Source organism: Toxorhynchites rutilus, chromosome 1, assembly GCF_029784135.1.
Source record: "Toxorhynchites rutilus septentrionalis strain SRP chromosome 1, ASM2978413v1, whole genome shotgun sequence".
NCBI lineage: Eukaryota > Metazoa > Arthropoda > Insecta > Diptera > Culicidae > Toxorhynchites > Toxorhynchites rutilus.
The window spans coordinates 185,962,067-185,983,828 of record NC_073744.1 but is presented as its reverse complement, the minus strand read 5'-3'; the positions used below and the strand labels follow the sequence as shown (position 1 = coordinate 185,983,828).

Here is a 21,762-nt window from a genome sequence, read left to right as displayed (position 1 = left end):
GGCACACGGGCAAAATCTGGAGAACACGGTGGATTGGGCAGCAGTTCGTAGTGACATTCCACCAATTAGGCAATGGCCATGATGGTGACGGCGGAGGTGTGAACCGGTGCGTTGTCATGGTGGAAGAGCACTTTTTTCTTCGCCAAATGGATCCGTTTCTCTGCAATTCGGCGTCGAATCGGCCCAATAATTCGGCAAAGTAGAGCCCTGTGACCGTTTTGCCCTTCACCAGGTAGTCGATGTAGATCACTCCTTGTGAATCCCAGAAAACAGTGGCCATCACCTTTCCGGCCGATAGGACAGTCTTCGCCTTCTTCGGAGCACGTTCGCCGGGTGAAGGCCACTGTTTACACTGTTCCTTGGTCTCTGGTGTGTACCAGTGGATCCATGTTTCGTCGACGCTCACGAAACGACGCAGAAACTCCTTCAGATTGCGCTTAAACAGCGTCAAACACTGCTCTGAAGTGGGCTCACGGTTGCACTTGTTGTATTTTTAATTGCTGTGCAACGTGAGAACTTCACGGACTTATAAGACGCGACGCGAGACAAGACATAACACTTATTGTTCTTTCTTAATTAAGTAAGTAAGAACAATAAGTGTTATGTCTTGTCTCCCGTCGCGTCTTATAAGTTACAACGATACTTCGAGATCCATTCCAGCGCACGACAGGCGATCGAAAAGTTCTTCAATTCGACCAGATGCTTCTCAACATCACCACCTTCTTGTATGTTCAAACTGCAGATGCAACGCTCGCGCCTTGCGATCAGCTTTGATTCAATCCTGGCTTCGGGACACCCACTGCACACCACGTATCTTCTCGTTTTAACAACATCTCCATACGTGTCTTCCAAACTTGGTAGTTCTTATTGTTCAGCCGCGCGAATAGATATTTATCACTCATCTTGTCACGAAGTAAAACAAGGAAAAATCGCGAACCAAGAGCTTTTCACACAGAGTTTCGCAAAAAGTAACTACCGACGCCATTACGTGTGGGAAAGGCCAAACCAAAGCCACACCAGCAAACGCTCGAAAAACACAACCTCGAAATGTTTACACAGCAGCGACTGTTCTTCAACCGAAACGCGAGTTTTCTTTAACTCGCCACTGGACACATAACCTGTTGGTATAAGCCCAACAGCGAAGCAACGAGATCGAATCACCCTGAGACTCGTGCGGAGTTAAAGAAAACACAATCTTCCGGAACGTACAAACAAACAAAAAAATTACAAACATGAAAAATAAGAAAGTTGCACAGCCTACTTGCGATTAGCTTTTCGGTTGACTTTGGAAGAACATTCTGATATATTTTTATTTAAGGGGTTATTCTAGTGTAGAGGCACGAAATTCGGAAGATTTCCCGAGCTCCGGAAAAATAAAAAACGGAAAATTTATTTACTATCCATTATATTATTATTTGTCTATCTTTTTAGAATAAAACAAAAATTGAACGGGGAATAATATTCATAATTAGACGGAGTTACAAGCTGATGAAATGAGGGGGTTCAAAAAAGTTGTTTCATGGCGTACACAATTCCAGCCCATCTGGATATCTAAAACCAAAAAAAAAAAAATGAACAGATCCTGGATCAGTAAAGATGCCGCTATCGCATGAACCTCGAACAAGTCAAAAACATGGTTTTTCGATTTTTTTTCCCAAATTTCTAGACTAGAATACTGCCTTATGGTAGAGTTATCCGTTACTTCAATGATAAACTATTTATGGGAACACTAATCGTGAATTGTTTCTCAGTTCTCGAAACAGTTCATGCTTTGTACTCCTATAAATATTCAGGCGATTGCATACGTATGTATAAAAGCAACACGTTCTTACTATGAAGCCAACAATGTTCAGTCGGATGCTCTTTCCAGATTGTTCGCCTCGTCGATTTACAACAGGAAAAAGAACGTTTATGCGTTAATGTATACAAAAAGGTGCAGAGACCGTGTATTACTTTCGGCGAGAGCCTTTTATTCCACGTTCGAACAGAACATTTCATTATAATATTTTATGAGCGTTCATAAACATTATAGTTCAATGTAGATTTTTTATAGCCTAGCTCCCTTTAATATGCACCCATTTCCCGGCCCATTAGTTAAGATGAAAATTTTCCCCATTAACCCCAGGTCCATCGTGGACATTCGTAGAATGTGTAATGAGTCTAATAATGTTTCCGGACGTTTATTCCATTTGCCAGGCAACCATCCGGGACATCGAGTGGATGCAGCGAGCAGTGTGCAGTGGGGCCGGCTCCAACCTAACCTCAACGATGAACATAGACGCCATCAATGGTTCCCACCTAGAGCTATGACCAGCTTGCACCATCAATTTCGACGCGCAGAGCTCCAGTCTTGGACAGCTTGTGTTTGGGCTGTTTGTCGCCGACGAAGCTCTTTGCTGTTTCGGCACAGCAGCAGCATCGCAATCTCACAAACTGATGGATAAGCACCGATAGAAGAAGAGGGGCCCTGGATAGGTCTAGCTAACCTCAGCCCGCGAAGGTGGACCTCGATCGCCAGTGCGTGTGTGTGCGAGAACCAAAATGCTCAGAAGAATTTGGAGTGATTTGTCTTTGATTAAGTACTTTCTGTTAGCTTTGTGATACACAGTGCAAATTAGCGATACATTTGAAACGATTTATAGAGGCTGAGACGCGTTTCAAAGATCGTCTGAATGCACTTTTCGCTTGCTAGTCACTCCTAGTCCTAGTCTATTTCATTCCTCCGTGAACGCGTAGATCTTTTTCTACAAATTACTCTCTGTATATGTATATACTTTCCTGCCAATGGTAACATTTTGTTTCAGAAAACTGGGCAGTGGAACTATTGAAATCGAAAGAAAGCTGGAATATAGTCTATAGGAAAAAAACACAGATGACACATAAAAGTCTATGTTTATTAGGTTGAAACTAGTCACTAGTTAGAGCAATTTTTTAAAAGAGTTCTATTATTATTTTATTTAGGAGACATCGGGTCTCTACGCGAGTCTAATCAAACATAAATCGGTCAATACGCAGCTTCCACTCGCCAGATTTACTGTCGAACTTGCGAGTCATGATATTTTCTTCTTCTTTTCCTTTGTTTACGGAGACTTTAAATCTCAAGAACACGTTCACATTACGCCGAGCGGCCTTGGCCGCCTGGTAAAGCCGAACAAATGTGGAATTACCGCCCAGGCTTGCCGACGTGCCGAAAACCGACTCGAAACAAATCGAACCCAACCCAAAACAAGTGGGTCCGGTTCGAGAAAGTCGAACCAAAACAAAACGAAGTAAATTAGCGTTGACGACATTGTGCTTCGTGTGTTCGTGACGGCTTGGTACATCCGATGGGGCTTTGCCTTCATGGCCCCGATGTGGCGTCCACATTACATAACGAACCGAATATGCCGCCTGGTACAGGCCGATTGGCATCTTTCGGCATAATATGGACGCGCCTTCACGATTCGTTCGTCTCCGTTTCCATTTTTATTATTCCGAGTTTGAAATTTCTTATATTTTGTTGCAAAGTTCTGTTTCTTTCGACAGCTTCAAGAGCAGTCGTATTGTTAGTCTTCAAAAGCAGTAACATATTCGATGAAATGTGTCTCTTTCCCATATCATACGCACCGACACTGAGAGCCATGGTAATATTGATATGGTATGGTAAAACTAATGAAAGTTCGTTTGTTTCTATGGCCGTGGGGGAGTGAAAACGTCGTGCTAAAATATCACTTTCATTCCTCATGATTTCACAAATATCCACTACACACTGTCACATTGTACTCATAATCATCGGGAACTTCAATAAAAATAGTTATGGCAGCGCATGCTATGTCGCTCGTCTTCATTACCTTTATTTCCAGGACATTGGTGTATTCCCGAATCTGTGTGTGTTTAGGGGTGTCCAGATTTTGTGGCGAACAAGTCTTAGCGTTCCATTTGTACTCCATGGCTCTTTTGATGAAGTTTGAGGATTGATGTCCCCAACAAGTTTAGCTCAATTTGGTCCTGTTTGGCTTTAAATATGGCAGACCTAGCTTCGCTATGAGTCTTCTGGAATTCCCTCAGCAGAATGGACTTGAGCGGACTGTTTGAGTTGGTGTTCCTCAATTTTCGTATTGCCTTTCTTCTGCATTTAATAGCAGTTTTTATCTAGGGGGTCCGCATCTCTTTCCAGGGTTTCCACTGGTTCTTGGGATGTGTAGTAAAGTAATTTCAAGGATGGTAAGAGAAAATATTCCTACAAACCAATCTTGTCTGGTTGAGTGGCGGTTTTCAGTATCCAACTGATGACCAGTCCAATCTGCATATTCAAATTTCCAATTGCCAATGGAAATAATAACGGGGAAATGTACACAATTAGAGCCCCCGAAAACTGCAGACTTCTTGTCGGCCGATAGTTTGGTCGGTTTCTTAATCAGTGCGGAGTATGCGAAGTATGCACCGTGAAATCACCTAAACACCACACAATAAAAAAAAATTAGACAGCCTCTGTAAAGCCCCCCCTGGCTGGCACTCATTGAACTGGATAACCATTATATTCTTTTTTCAATATTTCACTTATGATTTTTCTTTCTTTAAATTCTCTCTTTTATTTCAAACTCACTCAGTCTTGAGAAAGACTTTTTCGGCACTTTTTCACACTCGACAAAACGCAGCGTAGATTTGGTGGGAAAACTGGCGTTTGGAAGAGTAAGAGTAAGAAGTAAACGTTAGTGGGTAAAGTTTGCAACGAGTAATACCCGTGTCGTAATATTTTCGATCGAAGCTCTGTCGTTAAGAATAATTTCTTATGTTCGGAGCACGTTTATCAGCTCTTATAGAGTGTTATGGGTTTCATTAATACTCATTTCCGATACAAACGAACTATACCAAGTTAGCGAAGTAATGCGTCTCTTCTCGATCTTCCGCTGATTACTCGTGGAGAGATCAGGATCCCAAAGCTACAATTCATCTTCACTCTTCGTGAGACTTCCGTATGAATAGAGCAATGGTTTCCCTTACTCGTGTGTGCAAGCATTAAAGATGTATATGTACATTTAGATAATGAGAGCATTGACCAATAATACCATCGTAAGAACCAAATTAGCCATTACTATCGAATAATGATTTGATTGCGACTGCACGAAGCATCGCCTAGATAATACGTCTTGCAAAGGAAAGTAAAAATGAAGCAATAAAACAGTAGTATTACACATACCAATTACTAGTGATATAAAGTCTCTTACTGAGGAACTGTTCCGTAGAGTGTTTGAATAGATAATAGAAATAATTAAAACGACTGGTTTCCATAGAACTCCAGGAAGCACTTCTTACATTAAAAAAAGGAAACCTGTGGACACAGAAAAATTTCTCCCCCTTAAAACTGAAAGCCAGATACGATATATAACTATACTTGTACATTGGTACAGGAAACATATCACCCGGTTTGAGCTAAACTCATCGTTAAACGAACACGAAGTCGTTAGAATAAAAAAAAAATTAAAATCATGCCAACGGAGTTCTTCGAGAATTTAGCGCTAAATAATAGAACCATTTCTCAGACGTAAGTCCGGCGAAATCACCTTGAAGATATGTTCTATCGAACAGTAACAAAAAACTTTGTGATATAATTATAAATTCTAGAACCTGAAGAGTCACCCATACGCATCCTTAAACGAAATATTCTACTAGACAAAAACGAAAGACAACTTTATCGGCTCAGCATTAAGCAATTACCCATCTTTTGGATCTAGTTCTACCAAATTTAAGGGAAATTTGAAATTGTCGGAACGTTCACCCCTTGAAACCCGACCAAAAATGAAAAAAAAATACAAAAAAAAAGAAACGCTTAATAATACTAACCTATTGCCTCTTTCAAAATTCGAACCCATTCAAAAGATCAAATGCCACTTCAGTGAGTTACGTTAACCTTCCCCTCTTCTAGCTGTAAGAATGAAAAAAAAATAGATCTCAGTAGTTAAATTAAAGCGGACTTGGATAGCCAAAATGGGCAAAATTTAGACAAGTCACAAGGAAAAAAAAATACTCTGAACTATAGCTTGTTTAGAGTAGAATACAGGAAAAAAAAATATATTGGTCCTCTACTGCCCTAGATAATTTTGGACGCAGTACCTACTGTTCGAAATCTGACGCATTCCGGTAGTAAATACTGTATTTAGTCAAGATGCTGAACTATAGGTGTTTCGTTCTTGACACTTTCAGGACATGACGTGAGACGAGTAGCGAGACGTAACTTTCAGAATTATTTACTTTTTGTTTGGGTGTGTGGTTATGATTTCAATGTCAACTCGCTAAGGAAAAAATAAGCAAATATATATTCGTGGAATATAGTGCACAACCTCCTTTTGCTCTAGCCAATTACCGTTACAAGCTCTTTCCGGATCTCCTTCCAGGTATATGCACAGCATTCTCCTCCTTCCTGAGCGAAATCAGTGGAGCCACAATCAGCGTTATTATTTGTCACCATCGCCGTAAGCTGATAGTACTCTTTTCCCCGCCGATGGAAGCCAAACAGAAGTACATTTTACAATAAACAATAAAGCGCGAGCAGCTATTTTGCCAACGAATGCATTTGTCACCAAAAGATACGACTTGTTTTGTCAACAAATTTGTTTTTTCACGAGCAATGGCCGAACAGCAATTTTGACATTGCGGTCCACCTATAATACAACGCCTTGGTATTTAGTGAGGTAATTGGACACAAAGCCACCTTCGTTGCCGCCGCTTTACCGGCGTCATATTTCCGGTTGTTTCGGTTGTTTCCCGATGTGCGTTCGGCCGCCTTGTCACTATAGATCTCAGTACTGCGAACAGTTGTAATTTCCTTTCTTATTAGGCGATAATTGTAGATAATAGAAAGTTTCGAAACAGTATTTATTATCAGAATGTATGCGCGGAAGAAAACCACACACACAAACACACACATACACACTCACATACGCATACTTCATAGTGGCAGAAATATTAAGATGCAACCATAATCGAAATAAACTCTTTTACATAAACTATCAGAGGAAGCGTTTCTAATGATTCCGAAAGACCGTATCACAAAATTCAGTGGCTTGTAACTGTGCATGAGATACAAAAAAATGGGGATAGTATCCAAGACACGATCCCGTTGTTGATGTTTGACTATGAAACTGCTTCCTTTCGATTCGTTGTTCATTGCTTCGGAATTATTTTAGCATGAAACGAAAATTTAGTATGAAGTCTATAGTGGAATTTTTGGTGGCTCTGAAATGGAGCAATGGTTTTGCCCCTTGGGGCGCATCGGGTGCGCATAATCAACCGTAGATGTTCGGAAAAAAAACACAAGGAACTCGACATTCTTTGGTTTTCCTGCTTCAATAATAACAAATGTATACGCGAAAACACTGCTAATAAAGCCGCTCTCACAGGAAAAAAAAATCAATGATGACCAGGTATGGGAAAAATCGTATCCAAATTCGTTCGACAACACTCATTCACAGATAAAACTCATCCTTCTATTCTCCGATTATGTCTCACTATATTTGAGACAGAAAACAATCACCTATCATCTTCGCAAAGTTCATTCACGAACTCATTGGAAAAATATTGTCTCGATTCCTTTCATCTATTCTCAGAGAATTTTTCATCCTCTCATTTGTCTCTCGGAACGACATTAGATTGTGAGAGAGACAGATTGGAATCTTTTACTCGTGCCAATGAGTGTCTCTGTGATACAGTTTCGATTGAATTCTCATACGAGTAAAATCATCCGTTTTTCACTCAAATAGATATTATTGAAGCCTCGATCGCAGCAGTAAAATACAGGGAGGTAGTCAAAAACGAGTTGTTTCCTGTTCACTATTGCAGTCACTTCTTTCCCATAGTATGAAACGATCTAAACCGCCACAGAAGACCATCAGCCCTATTCTGTATACCGACGGATTTCCATTTCGTTCGAAATTGTTATTTCGTTCGAGTTATAATGGATTCGAATGGAATACAGAATAAAATTTTATCAAATCATTCAAAATATTTCGAATCGATCGAAATACAGAATAGGGGTGCATATCAACGCAAGTTATTGGTGAGCGGAAAGGCATATTCAAGTGCATTGTTTGGCTTGAATGCTAACAAGGAAGAGAGTAGAAGGGAAAATAAAATTATACATGCACGCAGATTGAGCCTATTTTGACTCATTCGTTATTTTGTTTCGCACGATTCTTTCAAAGGAGTATTCATGAATTGAATGTTGTTGTCCACTCTTTGTTATGTTCGATTTACTCACAGTCCCGAATGAAGAAGGTCGGAGAGTTAAAAATGATTCATCGTGTAATCTCACGATTGCTTGCTGCATTCTCCTCACCATACTTGTTCCAAGTATAGGGTGACCATCTTTCCTGATTTAGCAGGACATGTCCTGATTTTGGGATCTATCTGGAGCGTTCTGATTTATTTTTCACCGTCTAGCCTTTGTCCTGATTTTAAGAGAAATTCAACTTTGTTGCCGAATCTAAATTATTTTCAGTGTATTATGTTTTTGAGTAAAATCTTTTTTATTGAAGACCAATGTTTTGTGAGCATATAAAAAGTAGCAGTTGGATCTTCCACGAGATCTTTCCACTATTTTCATTTAGAGATTTTGTTACATTGGACACGGTGATGTTTTGTCTGGATATTCCAAGTTATTTTTTTTCAAATGTCTAAACGAAAGTGGAATTTTACCGAAGAACTGCACCAGAATCACCCCTTTTTCACAAAAAAAAACTTAAGGATTATGAGGTCAATGCTGCATATTTGATCCATAAGTGTCGGTGACTTGAATCGGTATTTAAATTTAGCCATTTTGTTGAAACAGAAGTTGGATATCAACAATGAAACATTACAAATAGATCTGATTGGGAAAAGCATATCCAAACACAGAAACATTGCTAGAATATTCGATTGGCATCCACTTCCACATCCATGCTGAACTATGTGGTGCAGAAATCCCTCAGCTCACAAAATTTGGGTTGCAGAAGGAGCTCTTGCGTTTTTTTACCTGTGGCTTGTAAAGGGTGTGTCACATCAAATTGCATCACGGAAAAAACGCTGTAGAAAATTAATTTTTAGGAATTATATCTTCAGCTTTCGCTTATAATCAGATAAGAGTGTATAGATCACGTTGGCCATGCTGCACTGTAAATTTTTCGTAAATTTGGAAAAATGTCGTCGAACGAAAAAGAGCGTCGTGAATTAATCCTGTGCACTCATTTCGAAAATCCGGAGTTGTCACATCGGGACATCGGTAAGATGCTGGGAATCGTCCAATCCACGGTCAGCAGAGTACTAAAACGATACTTCGAGAACCTAACCATCGACCGGAAGGTGAAGAACGGCAAAAATGGATGCTCCGTCAGTGAAAAAGATCACAAGCGCGTAGTTAAGCAGTTTAGACGTGATCCGAGAAGTTCGGTCCGGGATGTCGCCAATAGGCTGAATTTGTCAAGTTCATTCGTCCAGCGGACCAAGCAGCGGGAGGGCCTGCGTACATACAAGGTTCAGAAGGCTCCTAACCGCGACGAAAGGCAAAACATGGTGGGGAAGACGCGAGTCCGGAAGTTGTACACCGAAATGCTGACGAAACCGCATTGCCTGGTAATGGACGACGAAACCTACGTCAAAGCGGACTTTCGTCAGCTGCCGGGCCTGTTGTTCTTATCCGCAGAGGACAAATTCAGCGTTCCGGAGGAGATTCGCAAGCAGAAACTATCCAAGTTTGCCAAAAAGTACATGGTGTGGCAAGCGATCTGCTCTTGCGGAAAGCGGAGCGCCCCCTTCGTGATGACCGGCACGGTAAACGGGCAGGTTTACCTTAAGGAGTGCCTACAGAAGCGCTTACTACCACTATTGAAGCAGCACGAGAGCCCGACCATCTTCTGGCCGGATCTCGCTTCGTGCCACTATTCAAAGGACGTGTTGGAGTGGTACGAAGCCAACGGGGTCACCTTCGTGCCGAAGGAAATGAACCCGCCCAACGCGCCGGAGCTTCGCCCAATAGAGAAATAATGGGCGATTATGAAGCAGGCCCTCCGGAAGAACCCAAAAGTTGTCAAATCTGAGGCGGACTTCAAGAGAAAATGGATTTCTGTTCAAAAAAAAACTACAACCTGACGTTGTACAGAACCTTATGGACGGGGTAAAGAGGAAGGTGCGAGCATACGGGCTTGGGCTCGAAGTATGAATAAAAAGAAAATGCCAAAAGTTGTTTAGTAGTTTTTATTTTACTGTCTAAAATTTTCAAAAGGATCGGTCTACTGGGCGAATTTCTACAGCGTTTTTTCCGTGATGCAATTTGATGTGACACACCCTTTAGATACAGAAATGCACAGAACAAATGTATGGGAATATGGATATGTAACCGATGTGTTATCGGTTTTAAGAAGGAGAGAGGAGATATTCCTCATCTTTTAGATTAAGATTCTCATCTTTTAGATTAAGATAGTATAAATATTCTACAAATGTGCACCCGTGGCCGAGTGGTTAGCGTCCCACACTATCATGCCGGGTGTTCGGGTTCGATTCCCGTTCTGGTTGGGGGATTTTTCGTCAAAGAAAATTCTTCCGGCTTGCACTGTGGTCACGCGTATTCTAGAGCTTGCCACTTTAGAGTACATTCAAGGCGTGTTATTCGGCATAGAAATCTCAACCAAGTATTAATGAACGACGCTAGTTAATGAATACGTTGAGACGGCAAAAGTTCCACAGGGAACGTTAACGCCATTCAAGAAGAAGAAGAAGAAATATTGTACAAAATTGGAAATAAAGTTAGTCTTAGATTTGAACTCACGTGGAAGCGTAAAGTTTCTTTTAAATTTTTTAGAAACTAATTTTCAGATTGTTTTGAAAACTCAAACAGTTTAGCCAGCTTGTACGAGGGTCACTATTTATATTTCGGGAATAGGAACAAAAACTAATAGTTAAACTGCGAATATATTTTTATTGTTTTTCAAAGTACTCGCCACGATGATCGAAACGCTTAAACCAATTTTCAAAGCATTTATTCCAATCGACACGAGCCTTTTTTTGAGCGATTGTCAAATTATGTGGGATCCAACGTGAACATAATTTTCGCACAACTAAGTGCACTGAGAGGAAAATTTAGTATATATGACGATTTTTTTCGTAAATGTTACCAATTCGTTAGTCATTTTCTACCCTACTAATCATTGGTACATCTTAAAAAAGGAAATTCGTAGGCATTATTTTTGTAGGATGGTGGGCATGTTGGCCCACCATTGGAACAACATCAGTGAAAACGTTGTTTTTTATTTGTAAGAGATAATGATAAGGGATAATGACATTATGTTGTTGATAATTAATTCTTATTTATAAACCTGTCTTCAATCATACATTATCTTTTACACAGTAATTTCCTACATCCTACATTCTACATCTAAACATTGCTCGTGCAAATAGACAGATTTATTCGCAGCCTCGACCGAATCAATCTCATATGTTTTTTCAGACTCTCACTCATCAAGGTTTTGCTTCTTTTCCTGTTGCACATTTTCATCCTTTAGGACAGGAACAACTGATTAGTTGGCAGTTGATGGGACCAGATCGCAGTACATTTCATCCGCATTATTTGCTCTTTGTGTTGCACATGCTCAGTCTAATATACATTGAATTTTCCACCAGTCAACTGTGCAATTTTAATCCAAGGTTAGAAGCTGAAAATTAAAAGAGAAAGGATTGTGTTGAAGTTTATTTTTATAAGATTCCGTCTATTAAGATTTCAATACAACGAATTGAACTTTTGTTTTCCCGCAGCGAAAACATGTTCTCGATATCTTTGTGGTCGAGAATTTGTTTTCGCCGAAGAGAAACAAAAGTTACATATATTTGAATCTAATAAAAACCAAAAAAAACCTTACCTCCGAATAGCTTTGTTTCCTCAAGAGGAACGACGACTGCGAAGTACGCGCATTACAGTTCCTAGAAATGAAAACAATCAAGGTTACACATGCTATGAAGTAAAATATACGAATCTTTAGTAGGGATGTGTATTGCATAAGACATCCGTTTTACAAAGTTTTGGTAATATGTACAAAAAATGCGTACACTTTACCAATGTTTCAACTACTAAAAATTTGGTAGCTGCATTTACTAATGTTTTCCTCCAGTGTGTTCATGTAAAATCGCATATATACTGGTGGAACCTGGTGGAACTAATGCTTAGGGATGCCTCAATCTCACAATAGGTTACATGACGATCTTGCTTAATCATTTCGTGCACAGCATCGATGTTTTCTGGCACTACAGTCGATTTTGGACGACCTTCACGAAACTCGTCGGACAGCGAACTACGACCACGATTGAATTCACTATACCAGCGATACACAGTGGTTTTTGATGGAGCTTCATCGCCAAAAGTCAAATTAAGTTGATTGACGCACTCTTGTTGTGATAATCCACGTCGAAAGTTGTAAAAAATGATCGCACGAAAATGTTCACGATTCAGTTCCATTTTTTTGCCGAGACCAAACTTTCAACTGAATATAAAATAAGCAAATAGCGTCCGTATGACAAAATGTTCTGAGTACGTATATCGTCAAAAATGTCAAACTTTACGATGGAACCGTCAGATGGACTCACATGACATCAGTGTTGCCAATTCTCGAAATATAAATAGTGACCCTCGTATCAGTTTACGATAGAAAATGTCCGAGATTAGATTCACATGTGATGTTTTGCTATACAGTAATACAAATAACTTCGCGAGCTGTTGTTTCTTCTTCTTTCTTTGCTTTTAAGAGGCTTTAAACTTTGAAGTTCATTCGCCTCTAAGGCTGTTGTTCTTCATCATACTTATTCTGTCTGCGTGGACAGTCCCTTATTGATGAAGAGTTTTCATCATAAAGTTTGAGCAATTGAAACTATCTGAAGACAGTTCACGCTTAGCACCGTTTGTAAAAGACTTCTGCAGGTACAATCTTCGTTAATAGATAAAGAATCATTTATACACATTTTCCTTACCTCCGAAATTATCATAAAGTTTTTAAAAGGTTTTGCATTGACATCCCCATTCTAATTTGTTTAGCCCATGCAGCAAATTACACACATTTTACATCGAACATAAACACAGCTCCGTCATTGTGCCAATCTGTTGGTCTCAGATTTGTTTACTATCCGACCTCGCCGATTGTGTAACCCCGAACAGTGGCTTTTCCGAAAAATGTAACTGAAACAAAAGATTATTCTTAAAATGAGTCACTTTTTACCCCGCCCAAAGCTTCTCCAGTGGAACAGTGCTATTCCCCTCATTCGGCAGTACTCCTGCTTCCCACAATCGGTATCCGATGCTGACAAATCAGCCAAATTGCTGCAAGGCTGGAAACAGCCGGTGCCACTGGTGTTTTCCAATGGACTTTTCTGGGAGCGGGACCGGAAGGGTGGTTACGACACCAAACCGAAAGTCTCCCGCATACGAATGATAGTGGATGGAATGAAGCAACTACGTCAGGAATTCAAACTCTTCCAGCAGGAGTGGAAAGAAAAAATCGCGAGCGATGCGCTAGTCGTATTCCGGCCGGGGGAAACCGATGTGGTTTTCAATTTCGAAACGGAAGAACAGTTGGGCAAGTGGAACGTGACCACGGACAAGGATCACAACGAGGGCTTCACCGAGGCAAAGTTTGAGCTTGGCCCGAGTGGGTTTGGGCTGTTTCATGGGAACCTAGAGTCGAGAGTGCCGAAGGATGGGAGGATCAAACGGTCCGGATATGCGAATATTAACAGTCAGAGAATAAGGGTATTTTGTTGAGGCTAAAATTTGCTGGGGAGATGATTATTGATGAAAATGTGTTTAATTTTTAGAAATCTTTCAAGCGCGACGCTTTCTACGAATGGGAACAGTACAACACGTTGGTGCTGAAGGTTCGCGGAGACGGACGCTCATACCTCATTAATCTCGCTTCGGAAGGTTCCTTCGATATCCTGTGGAATGACATTTACCACTTCATACTGTATACTCGGGGAGGACCTCACTGGCAGATTGTTCGGATTCCTTTCTCAAAGTTTTTCCTGTCATCCAAAGGACGCGTCCAGGACATTCAGGGCCGGGTTCCGTTGAATAGGATTACCAGCGTGGGATTTTCGGTGGGAGCGAGAGGAGGTCACGATGGTCAGTTTCGACTGGAATTTGACTACATCGGAGTCGAATTCGATCCAGCCAATCAGGAAGAGTTTGCCTATGAGATGTATAAGCAGCAAAAATATATCGTTGGCACCTAAGTACAAAATTTATTTATTTGTGTTCAGTCTTCGATGAACTCCTACAGACTAATACTAACTTATGCTAATAATTTAAGTCTAGGTACATATAAAACATTGTCGACCCTAGAGGCGAATGAACTGCAAAGTTTAAAGCCTCTCTAAATCAAAGAACTGAATTGAATTGGCAGGAACTTTGAGAATGTGATACTTTGAGAAAACTACTCACATATACCAATGCTCACTTTGAGCAGTTTATTCGTATTCAGAAATCCAGAAATATCATTGCTTCGTTTATTGCCTAGTCAAATCTTTGCCTTGCGTGCTTTAGCTGAAGCAAAATGATTCACAATTGCATCTAAATCAAAGTCTGCTAGCGATTCTACACCGCGTTTCACAACTAGAGCACCACTCATTTTCGTGAGTTTCCAGAGATAAGTAAGAACTAGGATGAATTGAAGTATATAGTGATAGGATATAATAACTATCTTCATTTAAAAGACTGGCCATTTTAACTTTACTGTTGTGTTCAGGCGCGAAACATTCTAAAAACTAAAATTCCAGTGTTTCATAACTATAGAATCTGATGAAAAATAAATTCACTCATTTACACATCAACGTCAATTTCACATGAATTACAATAAGTTTCTAGTTCGTGAGTCATTCTAGTTCTCAATCAGTTCAAATAATCCATTCAGGGTGGTTTTGACTAAGTTGCGCCATGTTGTAGTGTGTATTTCGTTCTACGCAGAAGATACTGCTCGTTTAAGCTCTTCAAATCTCTCATACTGCTTGTAAGCTGCATCTACTAACAAGTTGACCAGTCCAGAATCTGAAGTCACTATTCAATAAAACCATGCCTTGACTTTCCGCATTTTATGGATGGATGCCAAACAATCCAATTATCACGTTGTTTTTGATGTAAAAACAGATGTAAATGATGTTGGTAGAACAACGAACGACCCACCTTGTGCATTTGAACATCTTGTGTATGCGCACGGTGGCATCATAGCAAAGCGAGAGCACACCATCAGCCTTCTGCTGTGTGCTTGAACAATCATGTTCATTCAAAAATTAGAACGCGCAGTGAACACATCTAGTTATTAATAAAACTATAATTCATCCGTTTAATTATTTAAACTTGGCCTTTCATTCCACTGGAACCTCAGTCCAACAGGTTATGGGCCCAGTTGTCGTGGAAAGCGCATAAGTTTTGGTGTTATTTTTAAACGTGATTGTGGACTTTTTCACCGGTATTAGCCGTGTGCATAGCGCATTAAGACTTTGCAAGTAAGCCTTGTGTACTTGTGAAAAACAAGATGGCAGATACAAAAGCAATAGTCGAAAAGTTAAACGACGGAAATTACGCAGTGTGGAAATTTAAGATGCGTTTGCTTTTAACGAAGGAAAAGCTGCTGAAAGTGGTAACTGATCCGAAGCCAGAAGCCGTGGATGCGACTTGGATCTCAAATGATGAGAAAGCGCAGGCGGTTATCGGTTTGGCATTGGAGGACACGCAGCTAATTCACGTGATTGAGAAGCAAACGGCAAAGGAGATGTGGGATGCGCTGAAAGACTATCACGAACGCGCATCGTTGTCCAGCATAATTCACGTTGTGCGTCAATTGATTACCATTAGAATGGCGGAAAATGGTAATATGGCTGAACACTTGAAAGAGATGGTGACTCTTCGTCTCCGGTTAGTGGCGCTAGGGGAGGAAGTGAGGGACAACTGGTTCGTCGCGTTGATGTTGTCCAGTCTTCCCCAATCATATGACGGTTTGATCGTTGCATTGGAGAGTCGACCGGATGCAGACCTCACAGTGGACTTTGTGAAAGGGAAACTGCTTGACGAAGGTCGACGTCGTGCTGAAAGTGTCAGTGGAATTGTCAATGAAAAGGCACTAGTGATAAACACCGCTAAATTGAAGAGTGTATATAAGAACAATTTGAAGAAAGAACAGTTGTGCCATTACTGCAAAAAGGAAGGACATTTTCGGCGGGACTGCCGTAAATTGGCGAAGGACAAACGTGAGAAAGAGAAGACGGATTGCCAGAAAGCGAGTTTGGCTGTAAAATCAGGCGCTAATGTTGAAGTGTGCTTACTGGCAGGTGAAGCTAGAGGTGCTGGTTTTTGGTACTTAGATTCTGGTGCAACGGCTCATATGACGAGTGACGCGTCGTTGTTGAATGCTGTGGATAGTACCAAAGCCACGTCGGTTTGTTTGGCGGATGGAAAATCCATCAAATCAGCTGGAAGTGGTACGGGAAAATTGACTTCATTCAATGGTGATGGAGTCCAGGTTAATGTGAGACTGGAAAATGTGTTACACGTTCCATCTCTCGCTGGCAACTTGCTGTCGGTGAGTAGAATCACAGACTTAGGTTTCCGGGTGCTGTTTGGAGAAACGGAGTGCCGTATCTTGAAAGGAGAGGAAACAGTTCTAGTTGGTCAGCGTAAGGGGGGATTGTACCACTTGAAGCAAGCTCCAGAAAATGCGTTTCTAGTGGATCCGAAACATTCAAACTTGTGTCGTCATTTGTGGCATCGTCGTTTCGGACATCGTGACGTTCAAGCTGTGGACAAAATAGTGCGCGAAAACCTGGGATATGGTTTGAAAATAGCAACTTGTGAGATACAAACGATGTGTGGTCCATGCTGTGAGGGGAAAATGTTCCGGGAATCGTTCCCAAAAGTGTCGGACAGAAAGTCTAGAGCAGTGGGAGATTTGATGCATAGTGACTTGGGCGGTCCGATGGAAGAGGAAACACCTAGTGGTAATCGATTCTACATGGTTCTAGTAGACGATTATAGTCGTTATACGGTGTTGTATTTGTTGCGACGAAAATCGGACGCGGAAGAGAAAATTCGGGTTTTTTGCAGTCTAGTGAAGAATCAGTTTGGGAATTATCCGAAGAAAATTCGTTCTGACGGTGGTGGCGAGTACATCGGTGGCACGTTGAGAAAGTTTTTCGCCGGCTGTGGCATAATTCACGAACAAACTGCACCATATTCTCCACAACAAAACGGCGTGGCCGAACGGAAGAACCACTCTGTTGTTGAGATGCTGCGGTGTATGCTTGCGGAGTCACGGTTGAGCAAAAAGTACTGGGGTGAAGCGATTTGCACTGCGAACTACTTGCAGAATCGTTTGCCTTCATCTACAATATGCAAGACACCGTTCGAACTCTGGAATGGGAAGAAGCCTTCATATGGTCACCTAAGAGTCTTTGGATCAGAGGCGTACGTGCATATTCCCAAAGAAAAACGACGCAAACTGGATCTTAAAGCTGGAAAGCTGATATTTGTAGGCTATGCAGACGGTCGTAAAGCGTATCGTTTCTTGAACCCTGCAACGGATATGATAACGATCAGTAGAGATGCAAAATTTCTCGAACTGTTCGATGCGAACGAGGTTGTTCAGGGCCAGGGCCAAGAAACAGGAGGAGATTTGGAAGTACCACTGACGTTACCAGGCAATGAGTCTACCGTTGAAACTGGTGTTACCTCAACATCATCCGAAGGAAATTCGGAGTCCGTAGAAGAAGTGATGGATTCGGAATATGGCTGTGATCCGAGTGATTCGTTTTACGACAGCGCTTCTGAAGGAAACCAATCGTTTCATGGTTTTACTTTAGACGAAGTAGCTCGGCGTTCGAAGAGGTCTACGAAAGGTGTCGCTCCTGTGAGGCTGATTGAGGAAATTTTCGCAGCGTGTCCCCTGAATACAGAGATAATTGAACCAAGTTTTTTCAAAGAAGCTGTAACTTGTGAACAGAAGGAAAGCTGGAAAAATGCAATGATCGACGAGCTGAAATCTCATGAACAGAATGGAACATGGGAGCTTGTTAGCCTACCTGCTGGGCGGAAAGCGGTTGGTTGTCGCTGGGTGTATAAGCTGAAGAGGAACGCAGCTGGAGATATCACCAAATATAAAGCTCGTCTAGTGGCTCAAGGATATTCCCAAAAATACGGAGTGGATTATGACGAGATTTTCGCACCAGTATCCAGCCACACCACACTACGAGTCCTTCTAGCCGTTGCAAGCAAGAAGGTAATTAAGTTGAAACATTTTGATGTCAAAACGGCCTACTTGTACGGTGATTTGAACGAAGAAATCTTCATGAAGCAGCCACCTGGATACTCGATGAAAGGGAAGGAAAATTTGGTATGCCGTCTGAGAAAAAGCATTTACGGACTCAAACAGTCCGCTAGATGCTGGAATCAACGATTGCATGGTGTTCTTCTGGATATGGGATTCAGTCAAAGTGATGCTGATCCATGTTTATACACAATGCTAGTTCATGGGAAACGTGTATATTTAATTGTGTATGTGGACGATATTTTGGTGGGTTGCGAAGATGAAGCGGAGATTGAAATGGTGTACACGGTTCTGAAACGAAATTTCGAAATCACCAATCTTGGAGACCTCAATTACTTCCTGGGACTAGAAATCGATAGTGAAGATAGGAAGTACAGTATTTCGGTGCAAGGATATATCGATCGTGTTGCGGAAAAGTTTGGACTCCGCGATGCGAAGCGAGCGAAGACGCCAATGGAAGAGGGTTTCCCGAGCACGGAAGATAAGAGTCCTCAATTAACAGACGGGACGGGTTATCGGAGTCTCGTTGGAGCGCTGCTGTACATTTCCGTATGTGCTAGACCGGATGTAGCAGCCAGCGTGGCGATATTGGGCCGGAAAGTGAATTCGCCAACGGAGTCGGATTGGGTGGCGGCTAAACGAGTTGTACGTTACCTGAATTCGACAAAAGAGTGGAAATTAACGTATAGCGACACTGGTGGAGAATTAATTGGCTATTCGGATGCCGATTGGGCCGGTGATGCAGCTACAAGGAAATCTACAACTGGTTTCGTCTTCCACTATGCCGGTGCGGCAGTATCGTGGGTAAGTCGGAGACAAAGTTGCGTCACACTGTCTTCGATGGAATCCGAATATGTGGCGCTGAGTGAAGCAAGTCAAGAACTGATTTGGCTTCGAAACTTGCTGAAGAATATGGGCGAACAACTGAGTGATCCGGTCAAGGTGATGGAGGACAATCAAAGCTGTATTCAGTTCGTCAGTTCGGAAAGAAAGAATCGTCAGTCCAAGCACATCGAGGTGCTAGGACATTTCGTGAAGCAGCTGTGTGATGATGGTTGCATGGAGTTGCAATACTGTCCCAGTGAAGATATGGTGGCTGATATACTCACTAAGCCGGTGGGTTCAGTTAAACAACAGAAGTTCGCACGAATTCTAGGTTTGTCGTCAAAGGATGGCAATGTTCGTTGAGGAGGAGTGTTGGTAGAACAACGAACGACCCACCTTGTGCATTTGAACATCTTGTGTATGCGCAGTTTACAGTTCCAGTTTAAACTGGAACATTGGCAACGCTGAATGTGATATTGTTGACTTGTTGTCTTGCGTCCGAACGCGTCTGATAATATAGGCCACGGAAAAACAATCGTATTTAGCGAAAAAAATTGCGACGAAAACAAACATTGAACTAACGATACAGAGAGTCAAAGCCAGTGGATATGCAATGATTAGGAAATCCGATGGATTTTTTTTTTGGCCGAAACAAAAACTTTAATGGAATAATTTTATGTACAATGTTTGGCTATTTACCAACACGAAAGATTTAAACTTGCGGACCAAAACAAAGGTTAAAAAGGTTATTGACTTTGTCTCGAATAAAACTGCCGTTATTTTGACTGCTTTTTCAAAATTTTGTACGTATCCTTGTTAATTATGTAGCTGAGAGCGGCTGCCGCTGTGGTCACTCCCGTCAAGTACCAGAGCCCATGCAGATATGGATGATCCACGTAGCTCCATATCGGTGCTCCCAGAGTGATGGCCACCGTGGCCAACTGTACGGCAGTGTTCACCTTGCTGATGAAGGTAGGCTCGAGCTGGGCAGTGGCGTGCGTCACGTCGAAATATCGTGACAGTGTCCGCTGCAATAAAACACAACACATTTACCACTCACGATAGCAGTAAAAACTCCCAGAACCCTTACCGGCTGAGGTAGACTAATATAACGGATAACGAAACCCGCTGCTATCAGGAACACATCACGAAACAGAATCATTCCGGAGAGCCACAGCGGCAGCAAATCGGCACAACTCATGGAAATGACAAGCGATCCAACGAGGATCTTGTCCGCCATCGGATCCAGAAACGAACCCAACCGACTTGCTTGGCCGGGCCAATTACGCGCGATAAATCCATCGGCCAGATCCGTCAGTCCGGCCACCACCAGCATTCCCATTGCCAGAGAAAATTCCGATTGCACAATAACGTAACCCAAATAGGGTGACAAAACAATCCGACCGACGCACAGCAGATTGGGAATCGTCATCACGTTTTCACGCTCAATAACCTCCTCCACCCGTTCCTTGACTTTCTCCTTGCGCTCCCGAATATCCTGGATGATAACATTCTTCTTCTCCTGCAGCAGTTGCCTGTTTTTCTCGAGCACTTTCTGCAGGATTTCCGTTCCCTCCACGGACTTGATTTGGAATCCTTCCTTCTTGAGTGACGAAGAGAAGCACTTGTAGAAAGGTGCATTCGAACGGCCAGCAAGCAAGCGTTTTGCGTCACTGTTCTGATGGTAACATTTGGACGGACAAACAGTTGCACAGCTCAAAACCGGTTTCCGATCGGTGACCCCAGCCAGCACTCTCTTGTTCGCGATAAGCGAACGAAGCTGCTGAAGCAAGGACCCATGACCGAGCGATGGTGAGAGCTTTCCCGGCAGCTGATGTTGGATGTGTAAGAGCATTCCAACGGGTCGAATCGCTCCACGCCCAAAGACTGATATATTCGTTGTTGTACGACCTTACTCACAAGTTCAGCTGCTAAATATAATGTAAAAATAGTAAACTTGGAACGACAAGAAAAGCAAAATAAAGCTAACTGCACCATTTTCCTCGGGTATTCCACAATTTTGGCAACCGCTATCCAAAGAATGTCGGCAAATTATGTTTGTTTTTACCGTAAATAAACCAAAACACTCTCGGTTTCCTGCGACTTTACATAATGGCAGTACGGAACCAGGTGAAGATAAAAATAAACGACATACGATTGAGCGCTGGTCGCCCTATGAGCTGGGTTTGTTTCAGGGGTTAGACATCAATTGAATATAGGCTACCCAAAATCAAAATCAATATGGCGTCATTTGTTTATCAACATATCATTTACGAGGATTGAAATCGAAAAAAGCGCTGCTTTATTCTAACTGCATGAGCGATTCTTATATTTCGGTTTCACATGGAGGTGTTCACATTTAACATGGAGTTTAGAGTTAACCACTATTCGACTATATAACCGGACCGTGTTGTAAACAACAGTAATTGATTGAACCAAAATGTCAGTGAACCGCAGCAATTTTGGGTACCTGGCAATATGAGGGATTTGACGTTTTAGTCGTACCCCTGGTTTGTTTACTTGCGAGAATTGTGCCCTTGCAGCCGGGGCTCTGGCAACCCTATCCCATCCAATGCAAATTGAGCGTAGGCAGCATAAAACAGGGCTCGCGCTTAGGGGGCTCACGCATTGT

At 41.8% G+C, this 21,762-nt stretch overlaps 3 protein-coding genes across 9 annotated transcripts in view; 2 read left to right on the top strand and 1 right to left on the bottom strand.

Annotated features, from left to right (window-relative positions):
- Window positions 1–6,989, top strand: part of LOC129762039 (progestin and adipoQ receptor family member 4) — a 71,766-nt gene extending 64,777 nt beyond the window's left edge. For all 4 annotated transcript variants that reach the window (XM_055760023.1, XM_055760014.1, XM_055760040.1 and 1 more), the window contains exon 7: window positions 2,197–6,989. In XM_055760023.1, the coding sequence (XP_055615998.1) occupies window positions 2,197–2,310 (114 nt within the window). In that variant the 3' untranslated portion in view covers window positions 2,311–6,989. The remainder of the gene's footprint in view (window positions 1–2,196) is intronic.
- Window positions 6,990–13,082: 6,093 nt separating this feature from the next.
- On the top strand, window positions 13,083–15,281 carry LOC129762032 (complex I intermediate-associated protein 30, mitochondrial). Its single transcript, XM_055760000.1, has 2 exons — window positions 13,083–13,741; window positions 13,807–15,281. The coding sequence occupies exons 1-2, from the start codon at window positions 13,196–13,198 to the stop codon at window positions 14,221–14,223; spliced, it is 963 nt and encodes a 320-aa protein (XP_055615975.1). The 5' UTR covers window positions 13,083–13,195; the 3' UTR covers window positions 14,224–15,281.
- LOC129762030 (probable cardiolipin synthase (CMP-forming)) lies at window positions 14,213–21,307 on the bottom strand. Of its 4 annotated transcripts, none has more exons than XM_055759998.1 (3): window positions 21,121–21,307; window positions 20,221–21,061; window positions 14,213–20,158 (listed from the first exon to the last, which is right to left on the bottom strand). In XM_055759998.1, the coding sequence occupies exons 2-3, from the start codon at window positions 20,983–20,985 to the stop codon at window positions 19,907–19,909; spliced, it is 1,017 nt and encodes a 338-aa protein (XP_055615973.1). In that variant the 5' UTR covers window positions 20,986–21,061; window positions 21,121–21,307; the 3' UTR covers window positions 14,213–19,906. The 4 variants fall into 4 exon arrangements, with proteins under 4 accessions (XP_055615973.1, XP_055615972.1, XP_055615974.1 ...); XM_055759997.1 differs by having other exon boundaries at window positions 20,221–21,058; XM_055759999.1 differs by having other exon boundaries at window positions 21,126–21,307.
- Between the last annotated feature and the right edge of the window lie 455 nt (window positions 21,308–21,762).

Bases quoted from the DNA above. Each gene is read 5' to 3' on its own strand.
- LOC129762030 (XM_055759998.1), bottom strand. From the start codon at position 20,985: ATGCTCTTACACATCCAACATCAGCTGCCGGGAAAGCTCTCACCATCG. The intron at 20,159-20,220 runs GTAAGGGTTCTG...GTTTTATTGCAG, and splicing joins ATATTAGTCTACCTCAGCCG to CGGACACTGTCACGATATTT.
- LOC129762032 (XM_055760000.1), top strand. From the start codon at position 13,196: ATGAGTCACTTTTTACCCCGCCCAAAGCTTCTCCAGTGGAACAGTGCT. The intron at 13,742-13,806 runs GTATTTTGTTGA...TTTAATTTTTAG, and splicing joins TTAACAGTCAGAGAATAAGG to AAATCTTTCAAGCGCGACGC.